General features: G+C 44.5%; 1 protein-coding gene across 1 annotated transcript in view; it reads right to left on the minus strand.

The window, feature by feature from the left end:
* Positions 1–6,099: 6,099 nt before the first annotated feature.
* Positions 6,100–25,483, minus strand: part of Ahctf1 (AT-hook containing transcription factor 1) — a 59,742-nt gene continuing 40,358 nt past the window's right edge. The window contains exons 27-36 of the mRNA XM_042701163.1: positions 23,974–24,166; positions 22,570–22,770; positions 21,700–22,066; positions 21,267–21,360; positions 18,891–18,982; positions 17,765–17,964; positions 14,308–16,102; positions 9,938–10,071; positions 8,368–8,450; positions 6,100–7,624 (exon numbers count right to left, since the gene is read on the minus strand). Coding sequence (XP_042557097.1) covers positions 7,432–7,624; positions 8,368–8,450; positions 9,938–10,071; positions 14,308–16,102; positions 17,765–17,964; positions 18,891–18,982; positions 21,267–21,360; positions 21,700–22,066; positions 22,570–22,770; positions 23,974–24,166 — 3,352 coding nt within the window. The 3' untranslated portion in view covers positions 6,100–7,431. The remainder of the gene's footprint in view (positions 7,625–8,367; positions 8,451–9,937; positions 10,072–14,307; positions 16,103–17,764; positions 17,965–18,890; positions 18,983–21,266; positions 21,361–21,699; positions 22,067–22,569; positions 22,771–23,973; positions 24,167–25,483) is intronic.

Here is a 25,483-nt window from a genome sequence, read left to right on the forward strand (position 1 = left end):
CCCAGGCAGGCAAGTGAGACTCTATCCCCCAGAACCAGCAGAAAGCCACAAGTGGAGCTGTGGCTCACGTGGTCAAATGCCAGCCTGGAGCTCAGGGACAGCGCCCGGACCCCGAGCTCAAGCTCCAGACCAGCCCCAATAACTAAACCGGCAAACGAGGTGTTGACTGCGGGCATAATAATTGCCGCAGGAAAAGTGGAGTCCCGTGACAGAACTACAGGCACAGGTCACACGACCCCACCGCTGGGCGCCTGGGGCCGGGGCTGGGCCGCAGCCGGGTGGTGGGTGGTGCTTGGCGGGTTGCCAGGGCCCCGAACATCTGATCGCCATATTGAGCCAAAAGCCCCCGTGCTTTTCCTGATGTGAACCCCAGATGGATGATTGCTTTCCCCGATTGCTCAGTAAATCTACCATTCCAGCTCAAGCCTAGAAACAAGCTACATAAGCCATGATTTATCACCTTGTGGGTGAGCAATAAAAATAAGTGCTCGGGACACCACCTTGAATAATCTGATAACAAATCCTTGGAGAAGGAAGCCTGTGGCTGGGTGTACTGTCTCATTTATACGAACGTTAAGCTAATTGGGCAAAGTGATCGGGTCAGAGGTCAGCGTCTTTGGTGGGTGTACCCACTGGAAGGGGTGTGAGGAGACCGGTTTAGGAAGCGTCCTCTTTCTGTCCGGGCGTGTGTGTGTGTGCACACGCGTGAGTACCTGTGCCCTCCTGTTCCTGACGATACCCACATTCGTGGGGCTGATTGTGCACTGTCATTCCCAACAATGAGAAAAAGTTTCAGTAGTCCCCGGATAAAGTTATAAAGACCATAAATCCCACTGAGCAGGACTCTCACGCCACACCCGCCGCGGAGAGCCTGAGGTTCGGGCTGGGCCCCGCGGGGCGGCTGCGGGTGGCAGTTACCCAATCCGGGTCCGCCCCGGCCCTCCGCAGCCTCCCTCCTCCCCGGCGGGGCCCCCTCCGGCTCACGGCCCCCAGGTCGGTGCGGCTGAGGTTGGTGCGCGCCCCTTCCCGCAGCCTGCCCGGGCCTGGGCCCCCTCTGCAGGCCGACCGCGGCCAGGTCCGCCAGGTTGAGGGTGAGCGCGGAGCGCACAAAACCTGTGCGGGGCGCGGGGCCGGGGGCTCAGGCCCCCACGCCGGCGGCCTCCCCGACCTGGACCCCACGCCGGCGGCCTCCCCGACCTGGACCCCACGCCCGCGGCCTCCCCAGACCCCACGCCGGCGGCCTCCCCAGACCTGGACCCCACGCCGGCGGCCTTCCCGACCTGGACCCCACGCCCGCGGCCTCCCAGACCTGGACCCCGCGCCCGCGGCCTCCCCGACCTGGACCCCGCGCCCGCGGCCTCCCCAGACCTGGACCCCACGCCGGCGGCCTCCCCAGACCTGGACCCCACGCCGGCGGCCTCCCCGACCTGGGTTCAAGCCTCATGCACCTAGATACAAGTGGGGTACAAATGTATGTATCCACACACACCCTAACACAGTGCTGCGGCACTCCATGTGGGAAAATTAGATAAGTGCAATTTCTTTTTCTTTTTTTTGGAGGGGCCATGGGTCTTGAACACTGGGCCTGGGCGCTGTCCCGCAGCTCTTCAGCTTAAGATGAGCACTCTACCACTTCAGCCACAGGCCCACTTCCAGTTTTCTGGTGGCTCATTGGAGATAAGAGTTTCACGGACTTACCTGCCTAGGCTGGCTTTGAACCATGATCCTCAGATCTCAGCTTTCTGAGTAGCTAGGATTGCAGGCGTGAGCCACCAGTGCCCAGCTATAAGTGCAATTTCTTAAAAAAGGGTCTGGAGGCCTGTGCATACCTGGTACTCCTGATTTTCCTTCCTGTTCTCCATTGTCTGAAAGAGTTCTTTGCGCAGTCTTGGAATGAGGCCCTTTTTTGCCCTGAACCCCATCATGGAGTAGCTTTTTCCAGAGCAGGTCTGGCCATAGGCCAGGACGCGGCATTGTAGCCCTGCCAGGCATTGTGGAAGATTCCTCTTCCGATGTCATAGAAGACCTCTCTCTGGAAAGAGGGTGGCAGGGTCACCAGACTTGGTTCTAAAGCACTCCCAAATGTGTGCATGTACACCAACCCACTCATGCACACGTGCACACGCACACGCACATGCACACACACACACACACACGGCGCAATGCCGTGGTGTTGTCAGCATGTCCCCCACGGGGTGAGGACTGGGCCCCCAGCGGGTATTATCAGGAGTGAAGGGACCTGCAAGAGGCAGAGCCTGGCTGGATTTTGTGTCACTGGAGCCTGGGGTTGTGGACCCGACGCGCTCTCTCTCTCTCTTTTTTTTTGCTGGTGGTGGGACCTGAACTCTGGACCTGGGCGCTGTCCCTCAACTCTTCAGCTCAAGGCTAGAGCTCTACCACTTGAGCTACAGCACAACTTCTGGCTTTTTCTGCTTATGTGGTGTTGAGGAATGGAACCCAGGGCCTCAGGCATGCAAGGCAAGCACTCTACCACTGAGCCACCTTCCCAGCCCGACATTTCCTCTCTTATTTCTCCCGTAAGTAGGGTGGTTTTGCAGTCACTACCCTCCTTCCTCCCCCAAAGAAACCTTGTTTCTTTTCTTTTGTGGTCATGGGGCTTGAACTCAGGGCCTGGGCGCTGTCCCTGAGCTCTTTTTGCTCAAGGCTAGCACTTGGCCACTTTGAGCCACAGCTCCACTTTTGGCTTTCTGGTGGTTAACTGGAGATTAGAGTCTCATGGACTTTACTGCCCCAACTGGTTTCCAACCGTGACCTTCAGATCTCAACCTCCTGAGTAGGAAGGATTGCAGGTGTGAGCCACCAGCGTCCATCTTTCCAGTTTTCGTTTTAGTGATGGTTCTGTAGCAGTCTGTTTCCCTTTCAGGGAGGATGAGGGTTGAGATTTTTGTGGCCAGAGTGTAGAATGACTTCTGAGACTATGTTCATGATCTTCCTTGATGTGCACTGGAGCTGCTGGAGGTTGCATGACCTGGTGCTGTAAGAGATGGGGTGGAGGGTGGAGGATTCCACCCCCTTTCTGGTTGTTGGAACTCAGGGCCCCATACCTTGCTAGGCAGATGCTCTTCTGCTGGGGGATGTCACCACCTCCTTTTTTGCTGTTATTTTGAGATAGGATCTTTTTTTTTTTTTTTGACCTGGACCTTCATTCACATAGTTTAGACTTCCTGTCATAGTTGGGATGACAAGCACTTGTCCCCATCTCTGTTAAAATGGTAGTGCTCTCTCTCCCACTTCCTTTCCCTCTCCAGATTGGCATTAAATATAGATCCTCTGGATCTCAGCCTTCCATGTAGGAGGGATTGTAGGCATGAACCACTAGTGCCCATTTCAGATGTCTTTTATGAAGCCAGGCATCACAGAGATTACGAAGAGAATAAAATAATAACATTCATTGTAGCTGGGATGGCAGGCATGCACCAGCTTCTTCCATTCAGATGGAGTCTCATGGGTTTTTCTGCATGAGCTGGACCCACATTCCTCGATTTCAGTTTCTCACATATCTAGGTGATAGGTGCATACTAACATGCCCAGCTAATGGTTGGGTAGGATATCTTGAAAACTTTTTTCCAGGGTGGCCTTGAACTACTTTCCTCCAGTTTTCAGCCTCCCACATAGTTGGGATTACAGGATTACAGGAAACCACCATGCCTGGAGGTATCCCTTAACATTGCCTATTTCCATAAACCAGACCCTATCTCATCAGCTTTAGGACAGAACTGGATATAGCATGTAACAAGTGCTTAGCCAGCACACTTCTCAAAGGCAGAGGCCTTCACAAGTTTCTCTGGTTTTCTAGGCTGGGGATGCTATGCGCCACTTGTCTTTCTGAAAACGCAGCCAGCTGACTGGGATGTATTCAGGCAACAGCAGTACCTTTGGACCTCGTGTTCACCTTGAGAAAAGGAATACCTTAGACTAGTATGCCAGGTCAAAGGTGACGGTGTTCACATGCTCTGGGTTTTTGTATAGTGATGGTAGTTCTGGAATTACACATTTGCTCCCACAGTTCTTCTCTCTAGTCAGATCACAGACCCAGAGTCAATCACATTTTCCTTGTTATACAAATTAATTATTTCAGGTCTCTTCCAGTGTAATTGTCTATACTGAAGGATATTGGTCACTCAAAGATCGAAGCTTTGATACATGTTACAACACGGATGGGCTGTAAAAACTCGCTTAGCGCAGGAGGCCAGGATGAGCTCCCCTGGCTCCATCCACAGGAAGCGTCACAGCAGCATCTGGGGTAACAACACCCGTTACTGCTTAGGGAGGGGAAGCAGGCAGGGTCAGAGGGAGGGTAGCTTCCTTCTTGAAGTGATCAAGTGCACTCAAATCAATTGTGGTTATAGCTATATACATCTGAGAGCGCATTCACCACTGATTATCACAGCATCAGTAATTGTTTGGGAAAAAAAGTTGTCAGCTATTTTACCAGATAGGTGTACATGCTGCTTAAGAAAGTGCCATTAGCTGGGCCTCATGCCTAAGATGGTGGCTTATGTCTGTAAATCCTTGCTGTAAATCTTTGTTACTCAGGAGGCTGAGATCTGAGGATCGAAGTTCAAAGCTACCCAGGACAGGAAAGTCCCTGAGACTCTTATCTCCAATTAACTACCAAGACTGGAGGTGGAACTGTGGCTCAAGGTAGTAGTGTTACCCTTGAGCAAAAAAAGCTCAGGAAGGTCACCCTGGCCCAGAGTTCAAGCCCCAGGACTAGCACCAAAATGAAAGAAGAGAGATACCTCAAAGTCAGTTCTGACTCAACAATGAAGATTAAGTCTAGCAACAGAGTTAAATTAGACAACATACGGGTCACCCAGGTGCTGTAAATGGCAAGAGCTTATTTTTATTCATGATACTAATTTTGAAGTTTTCTACTTTTCAAGTTTGATCTGCCAAGTGTATACTGGTGGCAAGCCCAGCACATGGGCGGCTGAGGCTGGTCTGGATTCTGTGAGACTTTGGCTTGTTTTTGTGTTCTTACTGTGAGGCAAATGGTTGGAACTGCAGTGACCTGAACTAGCATGTGCTGGGTCCGCTTGCTCCTCCCCTCCCCCTACACCCCTTGCAGAGCCCCTTCCAGTGTCACTGAAGGGGGTTAGAGATGGTTTACTCTCTTACAGGGGCCAAACATTTACTTTAGTGGCCACCAATTGTTTTGATGCATTATTACCAGTTGCCTAAGAAGCCATGCACCATGCATATGCACGTTAGTCTCAATAGCAGCTGCTTGGGTTACACAGCCTGCTTGCTGCCCAGCCACCGGAAACCCCTCCTCAGCAACAGACGAATGTAGAGGCACAGGGCAGGAGGAGACCGAGTGAAAATGCAAAGCTGTGCTTGTACAGACCAGAAACACCAGGCTGGGAAGGTGGGTACCCCACCAAAGGGACATGTGTGTGGCAACAGTCCCAACATCACACTTCCATCTAGAAACCATGCCCAGTGCTCTGGGTGCCGTTACCTCAGTGCCGCACCACACAAACCTTCCTAACACATGACCGTCAGTCTCACACAGGAGGCTTTAAGAGGCCGGAGAAAAAATGATTTCCTTTCTGCTTTCAGTAGCTGCTAATGTTTGTTCCATGACAGTGTAAAGTCTTGCCAGGCAAGTGGTTGTCACACTACCTTAAAATCTAATGAGGCACTGCTCACTGTAGGATCCTGCAGAGCCTACCTGATGTTATCCTAAAATGCAGCAGGGTTTATAAAAACCTCTAAGTACATTCTATATACATTCAAAGTATAGAATACACTGGGCTCTATGGTGCACACCTATAATCCCAGCACTCAGGTGGTTGAGGCAGGAGGATCTCAAACTCCAGGCCAGCCTGGACTACTAGTAGACCTGATTCAAACAAAAACTAAAGCCAACACCGATGCTGCTGGAGTTCATGTTGCTAATTCATGCAGCAATTTTTTCTTTGGAAACACATTTATACATCAATTCAATAAAATATGGAGGGATCAGCCAAGTGTGGTATATGCCAGCACTTGAGAAGCTGGGGCAGGGTTGGAGTTCAGTGCCAGCGTGGCCACACAGACTCCTGTCTCAAAAAATAGGGACAGCATAATTTGTGTCAATTTTCTTTTTATTGTACTACTTGTGCCAAGGAATAGAAACTGTGCAATATGTTTAAGATCAGTTATTTAACAAATTCATTTAAGAGTTTAATATTCCATAAAAGACAAGCAGCTTAAATACAAATTTTGTGACTATCATTAAAAAAGTTAGTAAAATTGCAGTCAGCGATGCTTCCGAGGAGGCGACACGCGACACCACTGACCTGACCTGACCGAAGGGCCGCACGCGCATGGCCACTTTATGTCACTGGGCGTCGGCTGCTTCCCCACACCCGCCCTCTCCATGCTGCAAGGCGAGCAGAGCAGAGCCTTGTGCTTCACACTGAAAAGCTGATGCAAGCAGCTGTGTCTAGGTGATTCATTATTTAACGGTCCATTCATCAGACACTATCAGTTACTTGTTCTAACTTACACTGACTTATTGATGAATTTCCACAGCCCACACAAAGGATCAGGACCTCCCCGCAAGCAACTGTCTCAGCCTGACTCTGTGACCACCTGCCAATTTAAAATTCCCATGCTTTGGGAGTCACTTCCTTCCTGGGAAGACTTGTAAAATCTGTCCAGACTGCTCTTCCTGATTTTTAGGCACGCAACACATTTTATTTTACATTTCTCAAATCCTGTCATGATTTTGCTAATAAGCAGTGAACCGGTCAATCTAACCTGGATAATTAGTCTCTGACTTAAGAGACCGTAGAGATAAATAGTCTTTAAGCTCACTGAATAAGAAATGTCAACATTACAGTAAAAACAATGCATTACTCTTGAGGTAGATTACACAAAATTTGGGAAACTACAAAAAGGCGTCAAAATTACATGCCCATAATTCAATGTCAACATAGTAACAGGCAAAACCAACCAATAAAAATACATGATGGTTAGAAATCTTAATCACAGAATCAAAGTGCATAAATTATAAAATAACTTTAAAAAATAGGTCAATAGTTCATCCTCATTTTAAGATTGGTCTAATACTTGTGATAGAGAGAGAAAATGGGACAAATGACTACTAGCATATAAAATCATTAAAACAATTTTATCTCAAAAATCTAACACACACAAATTGTATAATTTACAGTAGTTTATTAAACATTCCAATAAGCTGTATTCACATAGTATATAAATGTATGAAGTCTTAATATAAAATAGAAAAATGCCTAGACTAAAAGAATCACACTCCATATGGAGTTACTTTACTTATTGAAGACTTTGTTTACAAAAATTTACAATAATTTATATAAATTATTTTCCAAATTAGATCACTTTAATCCACACAATTCTGAGGCCTTTATAAATGGGTGTACGTTAAAATCTTAGAAAAACTTAGAGCATTTTCCTGCGCAAAATCTGCTTTGGAAAAGCAGCCGGCTTCTTTCTGCCCCTCCCGAGGGCTTTCCCGGACACGTCCACAGGCTTTCTTGCTTTGCTCTTTCCTTCCCCAGCTGGACTGGCCAAGGGAGAAAGCAGCTTTATTTCCACTGGAGGAGGAGACCAAGACCTTCCTCTTTCCTTGTTTCTGAAAAAGGATACAATTGGGTATGAACACAAACATCTGACACATACTGTGATGACAGAACCCTTGGGGTGACCCTGCCACACACTTCCACCTCTAAGTTTCCAAGGAAGTGAGGTGCAGCCATGTGACCCAAACATCTCACTACATTTCCTGCAGAGACAGAACACTGCCAGGCTGCAAGGATGGGCCAAGTCCTGGTCATCCATCCCTGGGGCAGAGCCTCGCAGAGCCCAAGCAGACTCTGAAATAGCAGTTGTCAAACACTGGCAACCGGCAAACCACATAGTGCCCAGGTGCAAGCCAAGTAAGTCACTCTTCAGCGAACAGGACCTTCTGTCCAGTTTCCTTATGTTAGATTTAAAACGAAGAGAGACTTCTATCTACCTACAACGCAGCCAGCTCCCCTGTGGACGCATTGTTACGGACAGCAGTGAAGGAGTGCAGGATTTAAAAGGTCCCCATCACTCACGGTCACCACCTGTCCCCATGGACAGGCAAGTACCACACTTCCTTCCATATCCAGTGGGCATGACACCATCAGAGGATGGTGGTGTGGCTCACGTGGCAGAGCACTGCCCTTGCGAGATCAAGGCACTGAGTTTGAACTAGCATAGGTGCGGAGCAAGGGTCTTCCTGCCCCTCTAGGAGAGCTCCAAGCCTCAAGTGACATCTCTCCTCAAGGGACCAGGGCGACAGGATGGCCCTGGTGATGACGCACGTGCAGGCCAAGCAGTCACACTCACCTATTTGCCTCTTTTCTCTTCATAGTCCTGGCTCGCTTCACTTTTTGCTCTTCTACAACTTCCACTGATTGAGTGTCATCTTCCTATGGTTGAAAAAAAGGACACATCTTAATTCAAAAGCTGGACCCCAGGTCAAGGCCAAATGCTAACTGTCCTCCAGTGGTAAGAGGGCTAGCCTTGAGCCAGAAAGCTCAGGCCGAGTTTATGACCCAGTACAAGCACAAAAGTAAACAACCAAGATCAACGGAAACCAAACACTGCTAATACAAGTCCCTCCTCTGATTCTCAACAGAGAGACCACACCATCTCTGTTCCTTCTCCAGGTCTTGCCTTTTATCCTGTCACTTCTCATGTCCCTGAGGTTCTTTCGGCTGTCCTAGATGCAAATTCAGTCTCTGCCCTTGTGCAGGGGTCAGGCCAGCCTTCGCAGAAACCACTTAGAGCACTGGTGCTACTTGGTGCAGTGGACCCCTGGGAGGATAGCAGGGCCATCTCCTCTTTTGTCCAGAGGTGCTCTGCAGTGGCTCTTATCAGCCAGTTGACCATCAACCAAAGTACGCATTTCAAATGACCAGTTTTGGCCAGTCCTGGGGCTTGAACTCAGGGCCTGGGCACTGTCCCTGAGCTTCTTTTGCTCAATGCTAGCACTCTACCACTTCTGATTTTTTCTGTGTATGTATTACTGAGGAATCGAATCCAGGGCTTCATGCATGCTAGACAAGCACTCTACCCAGCCCCAATGTTAATTTATTGGCGGGGGGAAGCATGTGCCTTACACTTGGCTATACTGCTTGAACCACATCCTAGTCCTCTGATTTGCTTCTTCAGGTAGTCTTGCATGTCTGTCCAGCAACAGCCTCAGTCCTCCTACCAATAGTCTCTTCATGGGTGCAGACCTGAGCCATGCACTACACTCTGTTCCAAGTTAAATAGCTATTTGCCAGGGCTGATCTTGAACTTAAACCTGCCCAATCTTCACCTCTAGTTTGGATTACAGGCATAAACACTATTTTGAGTTTTTTTTTTTTTGGGTCCAGTCGTGCGGCCTGAACTCTGGGCCTGGGTGCTGTCCCTCAGCTCTTCAGCTCAAGGCTAGCGCTCTACCACTTGAGCCACAGTGCCACTTCCGGCTTTTTTCTTTTTGCTTATGTGGTGCTGAGGAATCGAACCCAGGGCCTCAGGCATGCAAAGCAAGCACTCTACCATTGAGCCACCTTCCCAGCCCCCCTTTTGAGTTATTTTTATGTAAGCCTTTGCATACAAATGATTCATAGTAGATAGATAGCTGAATGAATGGTTGTAAATTAGCCTTCATGGGCAGAAGCAATGGACACTCAGTCCCAGAAGAATGCCTATTTAGGGCTCTCTGAGTTCAGGCTACTCTACTAACTCCATCCTGCCTCAGGCTGCTCTGAACCCAACATGCTCTGTCACTCTGATAGCAATGAAATGTAGTTGATAAGTAAGTGACACTTGCTGCGAGTTAATATATTACCTGCCTAAGAGACAGAGGGAGATTCTATTTCAAAGTAGGTCTAGCAAATACACAAATGAAACCACAGCTCCTTACCAGCTCATTTACAATCTTAGATGCACTTGAGGTGTATTTTCGCCTGGTCCTCAAAGCAGGAGGTGAGAAGGCAAACTGAGAAGAAAAATCAGAAACTAATTCCTGCAGCTGGGCGGGAGTCTTCGTTCCATCAGCTAAAGAAAGAGTTGGGAACACAGACATCACATCTGTATCTTTAAAGTGCAGGTAATCCTAACTTATTACTAAAAAAATCCCATTAGGATAACTGGTAATTTTGCCCTGTAAGATAGGTTCTCAGGCAGGCACGAAAGCCGGTCACTCCTTAGTCACCTGACACCTGTCTTGGGAGGCCTGGGGGGCGTACCCATTCCACACACCCGGCCTGAAAGATATGGGCTGTAACTTACCTAATTGCATAGTAATTCTTCATTTTAAGAGGAAAAAAAAAAACCCTCATTTGCAAAGAAGAGATTCTTTTTTTTTTTTTGGTCGTGGGGCTTGAATTCTGGGCCTGGGTGCTGTCCCTGTGCTCTTCAGCTCAAGGCGAGAGCTCTACTTCTGGTTATCTAGTGGTTTATTGGAGGTAAGAGTCCCACAAACTCTTCTGCCCTGGCTGGCTTTGAACCATAATCCTCATATCTCAGTTTCCTGAGTAGCTAAGATTACAGACCTGAGCCACCGGCGCCCAGCTAGATTCCATTTTTTTTCTTTTGTTTTTTTTTGGTGCTGGTACTGGGGCTCTTGCTTTTTCCACTCAAGACTAGTGCTTTACCACTTGAACCACAGTTCTATTTCTGCCTTTCAGGTGGTTAAATGGACCAGTCTCTCTTTTTTTTAAAACTGCCCTGGCCGGCTTTTAATCATGATCCTCAGATCTCAGCCACCCGAGCAGCTAGGATCCCATGTGTGAGCCTACAGCGCCACCTCAACCATCTTATTCTGATGTTTGTTCCAGTTCAAAGGGAACAGTAGAAAAATTCATGTCACATACACAAAATAAAGAAAAATGACTTCAGAAAGATATCACACAACGTTTAAGCCTGGTGCTATAGCTCAGGCCCATGACCTAGCTAACAGAGTCTCCCTTTCTGACAGCTGGGTACAATGGTGAGTGCCTGCGTGGGGCTGGGAGTAGATCCGGTCCAGCCTGGGGAGAGAGGCTCAGCTCTGCTGAATCCAGCCAGGTGAGGTAGGGTAGTGCCCAGCTGTTACCCTGTCGGTGACAGGAGACCTGAGACAGGACTGCGCTCTGGACTTGCAGGGATGGAGTCTCCATCTCAAATTAAGAGCAAGGCAGTGTTAGAGGCAGGGCTCAAGTGGCACAGCACCTGCCTAGCAAATTCAAAGGTCTAACCCCTACTGCAGTTCAGTCCCAGGACCTACCCACCCCCCAGAATTGGCTTAAAATATACAATGAAACACACTGACCATACAGACTCTTCACAATAAAGTAGAACAAAGCCATTACAAAGACATTTTTGTTATTTGTTATACTGTTTTAAAAATACAATTTAAACTCTCTCTCGCAGGTGTAGGGGCACATGCCTATGATCTTGGGATTATAGGATCTTATCAAGCTCAAGGCCACCAAGACTGTCTCACAAAGCAAAAATGAATACAACTTACAAACCCTTAATAGCAAATGTTCACATTACAGTTCACAATGCTGTTTCACTTTTCAGACAGCAAGTCTGAGTATGAACCTAACAAAAATCTAGTATATGTAAAAATGTTTAGCCTCCACACTGAGGCCACTTTATTGTACTGCCTGTTATGTCCACCTTCACCCATGTCCTCAAGCTTTCCTGAGGCTGGACACACTCTGAGTTAAGTTCAAAAGACCTAGGCTGGAACTCAGTAGTGTGAGGGGGAGGTGGGAGCAGCTCTGCCGGTCCCTCTGCAAGGGCTACTGTGTGGGAAGCAGAGAACTGATGAATGAGATCATCTAGGATAGCTATGGGCACATAACAGGCCCTCCTTAATATCTGCTGTTGAAAGTAGAAACTGGAGAATATTTAATAAGATGTCATAGATACCCGTTTGTCAGATTTCAACTAGAGAAAATTATCAGTGATTCTACAGGTAACTACACAACAACCAAGACTGGTAATATTTCTAAATATCCTCTCCTCTGAATCTCCCTCAGTGGATTTTAAAGGCAGTTTAGACAGGTATCAGGCAAGAAAGGAGTACCAGTGAAAAGAGTAACTGCAGATCTGGGCACTAGTGGCTCCTATCTGTAATCCCAGCTACCCAAGAGGCTGAGACCTGGAGGGTCAAAGTCCAAGGTCAGTTGGGGCAGAAAAGTTCACTAGTTATCTTTAACACGCCACCAAAAAGCAGGGCCCCGAGTTCCAACTCCAATACTGCCAAAAAAAGAAACACATGCAACAAAATAGGGCTCAGAAAGGTTAAATGACCTTCTGCTCGCTCAGCTAATGACATTTCCAACTCTACAGCTCTTTCTGAGGCCCTGCATATGCTGCTCTGGGTATGCTGAGCTACATACCCATCCTGCCTCCCCCTCTTTGGTGGTCCTGTGGCTTGAATGCTCAGCCTCAAGCACTCAGAACTTATTACTGAGCCAAGACTCTGTTTCCACTGGTTAATTAGGGGTCTTACCTCCTGACCAGGCACAGGCCCAATCTGCCTATGTGAGGTTTCCTGGCATAGCTAGGCATCACTGTGTTCAGTCTCTAATGAGGAAAGGTCTCAAGTCTTCCCTTCTTTCCTCCTGAGTCCCAACCTCAGCTTGCCAAGTAACGAGGATCACATGTTTAAGATCAGCACCCAGCCAGCCCTTGATTTCTTGAGAGGGCCTCATTGCATAGCCCCAGCTAGCCTTGTACTTTTGAGCTTCCTGTCTTTGCTTTCCAAGTGCCCAGCAGAATCCCAATTTTGTTACCACCTCTAACAACATCATCTCAGACTAGAAAGTGCGTATCTGCAACCTAATGCCGCCGTATATGGACTTTTTATCAACAGGCGAGAAACCCCTAAAATGAGAAAGAAAAACTAAAGGCCATTTATGCTTAGGGTTCTGAGGAATGAAGAAGGGGAAATACACAAACTGAGGTTTGTCTTTATGAGACCATGTCTCATTAGGCTGGTCTCCAACTCACCCTAATCCTCCTGCCTCAGCCTTCCCAGGAAGTACTGGGATTACAGGTGTGGACCAACACACTGTTTCATTTTGCTTTTTAAGCAAATAAAATGGTAGGACAGACAGGCGAATGTGAATAGCACTTAGTGGTTCTCTAGAAAGCTAGATGACATGTACTATTTTCACTAACAGGGAAAATTATTCTGAATCATTTTATAGGTAACTACATAAAGATGACCAAGAGCAGAATAAGAAATGTTGGCTATGCTATGCCAAAGTCACTCAGGATTTTGAATTCACTATACTTGGTGTCCTAAGTACTGTAAACCTTTATAATAAAAAGTAAAAAAAAAAAGGCATTGGTAGAAAGCAATTTCTTCAGAATCGCAATGAAAGTGAAATACGGTACTACTACCATCAAAAGCTCTGGCGAAAAGTAAGTGGTATGTGTCTGTGCGCCACTCAGCACAAGCGTCGGCAGAGCGTGGAGATGGGCGCTGCGGGGTCAAAACCAGCCCAAACATTAGAATACATTTGATATGCTGGGCATAAGAGTGTTGGAGATAAACTGCACTTAGCAGAAATTTAGTTTAAATGGCTTATTTTCCTCCTGGCCTTCCTCAAATCAGAAGGCAACTATACAGAAGGTTTGTCAATGCTTTACACTGTCGAGGTGACAGCTTAATCGAGGATGGGGCAAGCACGCACCTGCTTTGCTGAATGGCAGCTGTGTACCCACCCCTCAGCAGCACCGTTCCCAAGAGCGTCCCTACAACTCACCACCATCTTAAGCACTCTTTGAGTACCTCTTCCTACCGGGACTGACACCTCTTCCCTCACCAACATCGCATCTCTCTGTCTGTGCACTCCACGCTCCATGGACACTTGTGCTCTATACACAGCGGCAAGGGGCACTTGCTCAGCAGGAGAGGCCCTACCTCTGGGGTCTGACCCACAACCACTCCACGGTCCCACCAGCCCATCAGGGACAAGGGAGATTGGCAAGCAGACAAGCCAACTAATAGGGAACACTGTGATTTCATTGTCTGCATATGCTGATTGGCAAACCACCAACAGCTCCTTTCAGACCATCGGGGCTGTCACTAGACGTGAACCCATGAGAAGTGAATTCTAGCATGTGAAGTACATTTGAATCGTACTAATTCCTGAATCTTAAGATCCTCTGAAATTACAAATTGTTTCTTAGGATAAACAATCGGTACTCTAAATCAAAGCTCCCCTTCACAAAGACAATTCTTAGGCCAAGCATCCTGAATGATAAAAATATAAGTAAAAATAAAATTACCTTTTGCTTTCCTTGGAACCTTTGCTACAGGAGTAAATAAAGGCTCGTGTTTTGGTTCAGCAATGTCTGACAAAAGGGCCTTACTAGATCTAGTCCTTGTATTTGGGGAAGATTTACTAACAGCCGAGCTGACACGTGATCTTTTTCCTCCATCAGGTGGCTCTTGGTGTGTCTCTCCGTGTTGGTGGTCTTCTGATGCTGAGCCTAATGGATGTTTCTGGCTTTGATTTTCAGACTCCTCTGTGATCCTCTTCCTAGAACTTGTTACCACTGCAAATTCCTCATTTGGCACTGAAACAGAGTTTTCAAAAGCCGCTTTTGCAACATGAGTATTTTCATGCCTAGCTGGGGTGTTTCTTGTAGATCTTCGAACATTAACTACACCTCTCTTCTTAGAACTTCCCTCTTCCTTAACAGATCTGGACCCAGCATCTTCCGATGGATTTATTTTCCTGGGTCTTCCACGTTTCCTAGGTGTGAGGGGCACCTCAAGCTCTGCCGAGAGAGCCAGGGGGCATGGGTCACGTTCAGGAGCTTCTAGCACACTCAGCCTACTGACTCCTCCATCTCTGGCCCGTCTCCCCTGGAGGGGTAGCTGCGGGTCACTGTGCCCTCCATCCTGCCCCCATCCTGGGGTCGGAGGGGCTTCTGAAGTGGCTCTTCTCAACTTTTTGACAGTTCTGCTAGGACTTGGTAGTTTACTAACGGTTAGATCATTTGTAATTTCAGCCCCATGCTGATTTTCTATAGACTTTTTTGTTCTTCTAGGTGTTCCTTTTGTAAGATATGAAAGCTTCGCTTCTTTTCTAAGAGAAGTTTCTTCAGTTGGAGGTTCTGGCATCTCAGATCTTAACCTTTTTGGCCCCCTACCTGGAGCCATGTGTGACTCTGGCTCCCCAGCACCAGTGCTCTCTAGCGTATCCAGAAGAACTTCTTTCTTCCTCCTCCCTCTGCTGGGAGTCAGAGGTGTTTTCTGGCTCTGAGACAGTCTGGTTATATCAGCATAGGCATGTTCAGAGGCCGCCTCAGAAGTTTCTCTTGATTTTCGAGTCTTCCTCTTAGCTGGCAGTCCCGGAGTCTTAGAAGTAGCAATAGGTGCAGGCAACTGCTGCTCTGAGGAGAGATCCAGGCTCTGGACACGTTGCCTCCTCATGCGAGTTCTGGAGGAAATCATGTCATCGCTCTGGCTGACATCTGTAGCCACCGGACTTGTTTCCTGAACGGTCTTCAATGTAGGTTTGGCTGACTTGGAACGCGTCACCTTCTGGGGCATCAAAGGTATGTTTTCATGAATGGACTGTTCCACTGCATCTTTACTTCTTGTATCTTTAATTACATCTAATAAATTTTCCGCAATCACCGCTTTAATTGGTCCAGGGACATATGGTAGAGTCTCCAGCTTCTGGGCTCTGTGGTCACTGGTTGTGGCAGGTGGCACAACTGTGGCATGACCCTGATCCTCATCCTCCGCATCATTCACGTGTTCTTTCTTGGTGGTGTGTGCTGCCGCAGGCAACGGATCAGGTGCTGCCACAGAATCACCTGCATCTGCCTCTCCTTCTTCTCCTTCCAGTATCAAGGTGAAATTGCTCTGAGCCACAAAAAGTTCCCCATCTACTTCAGCAAGGTCACACTCCCCAGGGTCTTTATTATCAGGCAAGTCACAGAACTGCTGCTCAATAGTATCAAAATTATATTGAAGTTTAAGTGTTCCTGAGGGATATAACTCTTGAAATGAAAAATTTCTAGACTCGTCTTCTGAATTTTGAACTGCAAACTTATCATGTCCAACCACCTAAAATGAATTGAAGGTAAGAGAATGGTTAATCTAAGATATATTACAATATAAAGCTCAAAAGACTTAAAATGACCATCTCATTTTTAGCGTGCGCATTTTTAAACATAAACTATATTTGATAAATGGCAATATTAATAGGCTTACTTTATAAAATATCCCACTTAAACAATCAGATCTCACTCAAAGTAACTAGAAATAAACTTTGAGATTATGACTGGAACTAAACTAAAAATTCTCTATTTTCCTAGTAAAAAAAACCAAACCAACCAGTATTTATTAACAAAATCCTAAAAACTACTGGTTTTGATTAACTTAAGGACTTATTCTCCTCACCCAAGAAAAAAACAACCACAAAAAAAGAATAACCCACAAAATTATTAACAACAATCCCCAAACTACCTAATTATCCACACTTTTCTAAACAGCATGACCCCATAAGGTTGAAGAACAAGTCACCTACATAAGCTCCCTTGGGCTAGACTCAATCCTCTTCCCTTTGCTGGGGCTGCATAAACCATGAAATTCCTAAGGCTTTCAAGTTCAGTACCTCTCCTGCAAGGGTTTGGTGGAAGAAGGAATGGTCCTTGCATTTACCTTTTGGTAAGGGAGGGGGAGAAAAAGGAGGAGGTAGAAAGTAACAGAGAGATTGCCTGACCAAGAAGGTAGAACATTACCACCCACCTAGACAGAAACATTTTCACACTTCCCAAACATTCAGTGAGATGACAGGTGGTAAATAACCTGTGAATGAAGGTTCCCACTTATACCACACCCACATTTTTGCTTCCCAAAGGAAAGATAGAGAATTCAGCCATCTGTTTTCATAGTGAGAATACTCAGGAAGATCAATATGGGGTCAACTGTAACTTTTTGTATGTAATGGTTCTGGGGCTTGAACTTATTAGGACGCGACCTTGAGCTTTTTTTTTGCCCAAGGATATAGAGCTCTACCACGTGAGCCACAGCTCTGCTTCTGGCTTTTTGGTAAACTGGAGATACAAGTCTCAGACTTTCCTGCCCTGGCTGGGTTTGGACCACTATCCTCAGATCTCAGCCTCCTGAGAAGCTAGGATTACAGGCCTGAGACACCAGTGCCCAGTTCATCATAACATTTTTAAGCTAATAAATTCCCCAAATTCCATACAACTAGATTTCTGTAAATAGGAGTTGGTTTTTCCATCTTAAATACATTTATCATATGAGAAGTATCTTCATGATAAAAATTTTAGAAAAACAAGTCATATTTAAGCACTAGGAAAATCTTTGTGGAGCACAGAAATTGAACCTCAACCAGATAAGTATCTTTCTGTCACAGGTATGCCCTGGGGAAAATCTTGTCTATCTGAATTCACTTACTTCCACATACATGCCCTTGACACCCTGAAAATGTTATACTTGCTTCGTGAGTATGTTTTCCTATGGCTACGTAATAAGCTTTTACTTGAAGCAAATAATGAGCAAAAGATGAACTTGTTAATTTGTGGCTTTTAAAAGTCTTGGTTTTCATGAAAACTAATCTCTTAATGTGATCATATCACAAAATATTTCTACTTTCTATAAGTAGTCAAATTAAATGAATACATTTGAAGATTTGTACTATGTCTTGAAAACCCAACTAAACCAAAACTGTCAAAAGAAGTAAATAAATTAATTTTTTACATGAATTTCTTGAGAATCTGGAGGAATCTCAGAAATCTGAGGCTTTTCTTCTGGTAAGTCAATACTTTCTTTTAGTACGTCAGCTTCTATTTCATGATCTTTTACTTTAGGTGCTGTTTCCTGGTCAGGCCTATGCTCAGAGACCACAGGACTTTCTGAAGTGGAGAGCCCAGAACTTCCACTAGCAATGTCTGCTATGTCTGAAAGAGAAATGAGAGCCAATTTTATACATTGCAAACTGAGAAACATGCCCTACATAGACTTGAGAAAGGAATACACTGCACTGCTGTGACCCTCCGAGGGGAAGGCTTGCATGGACCCACATCCTAATTCATTTTTATCCATGCAATCCTGGAGCAAAGCCAGGTGGGCTCATTTATGATAGACGGGAAGGTTGAACAGTAGAAGCATGCTCTTCTAGAGTCAGAAAACAACTACATAAAAGATTAATTGTGAGCATCAAGTGAGTTACCACACCTGACTGCTTGTGAGGAAGAGACATTCTAGATGTCTGGAACTTAAATCAACTCTGAGCCCACCTAGGAAATATCTTCTCATCTCAGTACAAAGCTGGTGTCTAAAAAGAAGCACTTAAACAAAAAGCAATTAACTGGTTAAAAACCCAAGTGAATTCCTCATTTAATATCCTTGAGTAAACAGCTATGTACTGGAAATTTTCTCTATTCTTCTTTCATGCTCCAAAGGAAAACCTGAAAAATCCATTCTAAGATTCCCACTGTTAGAATTTCAAAATGCCAGCCAGGTGTCAGTGACACACCTTTAACCCCAGCTACTCTGGAGGCTGAGATCTGAGGATCATGGTTCAGAGCCAGCCTGAGTAGACAAATCCAAGAAACTGTAATCTCCTCTTAACCAGAAAAAAAAAAAAAAAAAAAAAAAAAACTAACAGCTAGATCCAGAGGTATTGTCAAGTGGAAGAACACCAGTTATGAGCTTAAAAACCGAGCAGGGACAGGAGGCAGAGTTTAAGCCCCTGAACTAGTGCTAAAAAAAAAAAAAGAAGAAAATTAAGGAATGAAGCCCCAGATAAAAGGTTCTTTTGTTCCTCAAGTAAAAAGTTTTACTCCAAATATTAAAGTAATCCTGAATTCAAAACCATACTTACTGCTGTCTGCTCTAACTGTAGAGGTGCAGGTTTCAACAGGTATTAATCCTTCATTCAAAACTGGTATCTTGGACACTGAAGGAAGCATTTTCCTTAGAAAGAGAAACAGAACCCTCAGTGTACAATAAGATCCCATGTCTGAGCCCTGCTGGCCGCAATGCTTATTATGTTTTTGATGAAAACCAAGGTTCAGAAAAGTGAGCATTTATTAGAGTTCATTTTGAATATTATAAAATTCATAAATAAATAATGCTGTACTTGTTTCTCCATGCCTTTTTTTTTGTTTTTGTTGGTCGTGGGGCTTGAACTCTGGGCCTGGGCGCTGTCCCTGAGCTTTTCAGCTCAAGGCAAGTGCTCTACCCCTTGAGCCACAGCACCACTTCCAGTTTTCTGATGGTTAATTGGAGATAAGAGTCTCAAGGACTTTCTGCCCAGGCTGGCTTTTTGAACAGTGATCCTCAGATCTCAGCTTCCTGAGTAGCTAGGATTACAGGTGTGAGCCACCAGCGCCTGGCTTCCATGTCTTTAAAGTAATGACAAAAAAACAGACCTAAATGCTATCAGTATAAACTACACTTAGGATAATGTTTAATAATCAGAGGGCCATATTCTTTCTAAGAGATCTGTTATGTATGGAGTATTCCCTATCTTAACAGGACCAAGTTAAGCAGTTTAATGCTAACCATAAAGACTATGAGAAATGATGTAGAATGGGAGATTATTGAAACCTGTGTTAAGTAACACAATAAGAAGTTGTTGATTATGTAAACAGCCATATTCAGAGCTGGCCTTTCTCTAAAGCTCAAAGAAGGATGTTGATTTTTAAAACCAGCACAAACAATATTATGTAGGAAACTCAAAGTATTTGAAATATATACCTATTTATACATGGCCATAGCAGAATTAACAACAAATCACATCATAGCCAATCAGTATATGCTTAGGTGAAGGAATTTTATATACGAGAGGTGATTATCATGACCCTGGACTTTGTGGGTTGTTTGTGAGGTAATTTATTAGTTGTCATAAAGCATTCAACCATTTAGTGTCTTGAGTTATATTTTATGTGGGTGAATTTTACTAACTCTACTTATTTTGGTAAGTAGACCTGTGATATTTTGGTATCATCTATAATAGTAACAGTCAAAGTGCTGAAATATAAATGTACCTTTTTTTTTTTTTTTTGGTGCTGGTTTGGGGCTTGAAACTCAGGGCCTAGGTGCTATCCCTGAGCTTCTTGCTCTACCACAGTGGAGCTGCTCCACTGATTTTTTTTTTTAGTAGTTTTAGTGGAGATAAGAGTCAGACTTTCCTGCCTAGGCTGACTTTAAACCATTATCCTCAGATCTTAGCCTCCTAAACTAGCTAGGATTACAGGCATGAGCTACCAGCGCTCTAGTCTTAAATGAGGCAAGGAGCTTTTGTGACTGTGAAATTATTTTCCTAATCCTACTATTATATTTGCTATTTGTCCTAAATTTAGCAAACTGGGAACTGAAACTATGTTCCACCATGTTTTGTTTTAGTGCAGAAATCCAGTCTTGAAATTGGGACAAGGAGCTTTCTGATGGATCATACTAAGATGTTTGCTGCTCATTTTAAATCAGGCAAGAAACTAGGATCTGGAACCATGTGGTCCACTATGTTGTGTTTTAGGGCTGGGGGTCTCACTACATAGCCAGGACTGTCCTACAATTTCACACCTTCTGGCTGTCTGATGTCTGAGTGCTAGGACTGTGCACCGCCACCTCCTACCTCGAGCCACATCTCCAACCTTGTTTTGCTGTAAGTCTTTCTTCAAGTAAGTTCTTACATTTCTGACCTGGGACAGCTAAGATTGCCATCTTCCTACCTATAGCCTCCAGATGGCCAGCTTCGCAGGCAGGCATCACTGCTGAGACCAACACTTTAAATAACTGGCACTGGCCTACATCATCTAGCACAGTGTTGATGAAATTATTTGGAAGAATAACATTTCCAGTAGTGAATCTAGTATCAACCAAATGGCGAGGAACAAAACTATCACTGAGACATCTTCCTAGTGTTCCGCTCTGCTCTGAAAGGAGCCTTTTGGCTGTTGATCCTTGAGCTACTACAGGGAGAAAGCATGGAGAGCGCCACGCTGTGAGTGGTACTCTCACCACCAAAGAACACTGAAAGAGCCTGCCCTCAACACCCGGCCCTGTACTCGGACATATGTCTAGTGTCAATGTAAGGTTTTATAGCAATTACTGAGCTATAAAAAGATGTACTGAATATACAAGCAAGCTTCTAGCACCAATCATTACCAGCGTGGAGCAGTGCAAGCACGCTCCAACAGGTTTAGGATATTCTACTAATCTTTAAAAAGCACCGCATCTGTCTCTACAAACTTACCCTTCATGGACTGATGACACACCAAGAGAAGCTCCAACTCCTTGAATGGGACTTAAATTATGTAATTCTGAAATTGCCTCCTCTTCCACAGTGCCTGCCAATCACAAGTCACAAGTAAGATTATTACACCAAATGTTCTATGACTACTCAGTCTACTACTTTTTAAGACAATGTTCCTACTTTTTGTTCTTTTCTATTTATTTCTTTAGGATCAGGATGCTAGCAGTTCCTTTTTCTACCTCTAGTTTCAAAATACCCTCCCCCTCAAATTTGACAGTACTGCAAGGGTACATGTTCCACATATATTACTCTTGGTGGCAGGTACTCATCACCCAAGAAGGCTGACAAAAGAGAAGCACAAGGTGGAAAAGATTCAGTTAGAACTCTGAGGAATATCAACGGCAGTTCTGAGTAAATGGGAATGAGTTCTTACCTATTTGTTTCTCCACATCTGAAGAAATCACTTCTGATTCAGACTCGTCTTTACCACAGTCCTCAGTCTGATTAGTAATCAGTCCGCTGGAAGAGTCGGCTGGCTTGGAGGACATGAACACACTATCGTCCAGGTCTCCGGGTGATGGGGCATCCTGATACTCTAGGGTCGTCTGGTCAGATCTAGCTGACACACTGCTGTTTTCTTTGCTCACATCCAGTTTCTCCACACCTTGTGAGGGTGTACTCTGTGATCCGGAATCCATTCCCTCCTCATCCTTTGCAGGGATATTCAGAGAAAAGGATGTGTTTTTATCTTTGCTCTTTAGCCATTCAGTTTCTGCTGGAAAGTCACATTTATGGAAAGCCTGGTAAGATTACAGAAAAAAAATTAAAATGAGTCATCTTAAGCTATTTGTTCTAATCACATCCACATTTTTCCTGCTCTGAGTTTCTTCAAATTCTCTTTTAACTGTTCAAAATTCATTCTCTTCAGATAACAAAATTAAAGACTAACAATTGTTAATGGCAAATATGTCATTAATTTCAGACTAAAATAGAATAGGCTAAATGATCAATAATTACCAAGTGACTGGGTTACTATTAATTTACAGTAAATCTCCTAAGGCATATCCAACTAAATATAAAACCAATTAGTAACAAGTAGCAAGATCACAGTGGAAAAAGCAAAATGAACTCCCATGGACTGAAAACTAGGAAGTTGAATTTCTTGCCTTTAACTTGTGTGCTGGTAGATTTGGCCTGGCCAGTGCCCTAATGTTTCCTAATTCAAGACTATCTGCAAGACTATATAAAGACTCGTAGGAGCAAATGCATTTTGTTAGCTCTTTTTTCCTAATACCAAACTTACTCCAGCAGTCCATTTTGTGTTCATGCTTTCTTCCATGAATGAGATTCTAGTTTCTTTAAGTCGCAAAGGTGGAGACAGAGACCTTCCTGGTGACAGAGATGGAGATGCTAAAGGTGTCGTTCGCAGACCAGACCTTAGGATGGACGGAGGAGTAAACTCAGCAAATCCAGAAGTAACTGACATAGCTAAAGTTTTTGCTTTCTAAGATAAAGAATAAATGGAATTCCATCATTAGTTTTATAAAAGTGTTTATGTAAGGACAAACTGGGTGATGTGATATAGTGTCATCACCATAAATATAGGTAGAAATTTTAATTTTAGATAGAGAGGAAGAACAGACAGTCTATGACAGCATTTGAAACATAAAGCTATAACAAAAGTAGTTCTGGGCTGGGAAGGTGGCTCAGTGGTAGAGCGCTTGCCTTGCATGCATGAGGCCCTGGGTTCGATTCCTCAGCAAAAAAGAAAAAAACTGGAAGTGGCGTTGTTGCTCAAGTGGTAGAGCGCTAGCCTTGAGCTGAAGAGCTGAGGGACAGCGTCCAGGCCCAGAGTTCAGGCCCCACGACTAGACCAAAACAAAAAACAAAAAAACAACAACAACAATAAAAAAAAGTAGTTCTATATACATAAGTATCTTTGATCATTAGGTGAAGGAGATGATGTAGTATAATGAATAGAACTTACATTAACTTTAGGAAAATCAAAAGGCTAGCTTAGAAAGGATAAAGAGTCTCACAAACTCCCCTCCCAGGCTGGGTACTAATTGGAGTCTTCAGATCTCAGCCTTCTAAGCAGCTAGGATTACAGGCATGAGCCACCAGCACCTAGCAATTTTTAAAGACTATTTTGACCATAGGCATAAAATAATTCCCTAATTTCATTCTGTTTGAAAATAGCTATAGAGAATATTAAACAGCAATATTTCAAAACAAGATGATCCTTGATACCTGTAAGCATGACCTAAGGAGATGTATATGCCCTGTTTAAGACTAACTGCTGTGTTTGTAATAAATGATGCATCTGTAATGTTCCAGAGCAGCCAAGGCAGAAATGCCCATGGAGTCTCAATCTGTGTGATACCACGTATGTATTACCAACAGACAGGGACCCAACTTCAAAAATAACCAGCACAAAAGAGAACCAGCGGGATTGCTCCTCAGTGGTGCACCTGCCTAAGAAGCATAGGCCTCTCAGTTCAAACTCCAGTAACCCCTCCCCCCAAACACAGGAGATTTAAAAATATGGTACTTTGTGTAGACAACTATAAAAAAATTAAAAACTATTTTAAGCTGTGACTATTCAGTAGTATCAATTAAGAACAGCTTATTTCTCTGGGCTACTTGAACAGTAAGAACTCGCTAGGCTTTGCTATGCAGGCTATATATATATATATGTAATACCAACCTTAACCACAAGAGGAGTTTCAAGTAAAAGTAATTCTGAAGATCTGGATGTATTCTGATGTGATCGTTTTAGCTTTGAACTCAATGGCAATGAGCTGGATAGCAGGTATAAAGGAGATCTTGTGGGACTTTGCTGAATAAATTCCAAACCCTGAGAAGGCTGGGGGACAGGCTGAACAACCAAATCCAGCAATCTGTAAGCAGAATACACAAACGGAAAATTCCTGGTAACTTACTGAGGCAACAATTTAGTAACCCATTATTCTTATTTGTATAGTCACTGTTAAGTGTCATAACCATATGAAAATCTAACTTCAGACAAGTACATTAGTGTAAATTTCATGTCAAGAATTAAGTTTTAAAGAGTTTAAAGTTATTTCAGTATGAAAAAACCTTTAGGAGTTGTAGAGAACATTTAAACTTGAAAGTAAATCATCCAGGTGAAATTCTGTGGTTGCATTTTCATCGAAGACCACAGAGATTAGCGTCTCTTAGGACAAGTGCAGCACACTTGTGCTGCTGTGCTGCCTTTCCTTCCACATTCAGGTTCAGGTGATTTGTCGCCAGAGGTAATCACACTCACTTTAAAATACAACCTACCAGCCAGGCGCTAGTTCATACCTGTAATTCTGGCTACTCAGGAGGCTGAGAGAGAGGGAGAGAGAAAGAGAGAGAGAGAGAGGAAAAAAGTGCAACCTACCACCAATGGGGGAAATGGTTATAAGGAAGCACTTCCTTTTTTTTTTGAAATTACTATTTTGTGCATGTCTTGATGCTTGAACCCAGGCCTGTGCACTCACTCTCCCAGCTTTTTGTTTTTAAAGGTATTATTAAGGTGTTGTACAGAAAGGTTAACATTTCCTAAGTGAGATAATGAGTACAGTTCTTTTTGAATATTTGTTTAACCCTCCTACCTAACTTTCTTCACTCTCCTCTTTCCCTCCTGAAAAGACAAAAACAAAGAAAACAAAAGCAAAACCAAACATCACCATCACTACCAACATACCCATTCCACAGCCATATCCTTGAATTCGTCTCAATAGTATTTTATTTATTTATTTTTTGGGTCCGGTCATGGGGCCTGAACTCTGGCCTGGGCGCTGTCCCTCAGCTCTTCAGCTCAAGGCTAGCGCTCTACCACTTGAGCCACAGAGCCACTTCCGGCTTTTTTCTTTTTGCTTATGTGGTGCTGAGGAATCGATCCCAGGGCCTCAGGTATGCAAGGCAAGCGCTCTACCACTGAGCCACCTTCCCAGCCCCAGTATTTTAAATGTTCAGAGAAGTTCATACCTTTGGGTTCCTCCCTTAAGTGTATCCTTCTTGTCTGTGTGTGAATGCCTAGAGGCCTGTATAGGTTACCATGTCCAGTTGTATGAGACAATATATGTACTGTTCATCTCTCAGACATCTTTCTGAGCTTGGCTTCCTCATTTAGCATGATTTGCTCTTAGTCAATCCCCTTTTCTGCAAACGACATAATCTTATTTTTTCTGATGGCGGTGTAAAGTTCC

Source organism: Dipodomys spectabilis, unplaced genomic scaffold (genome assembly GCF_019054845.1).
Source record: "Dipodomys spectabilis isolate Male_0828 unplaced genomic scaffold, ASM1905484v1 ptg000288l, whole genome shotgun sequence".
Taxonomy (NCBI): domain Eukaryota; kingdom Metazoa; phylum Chordata; class Mammalia; order Rodentia; family Heteromyidae; genus Dipodomys; species Dipodomys spectabilis.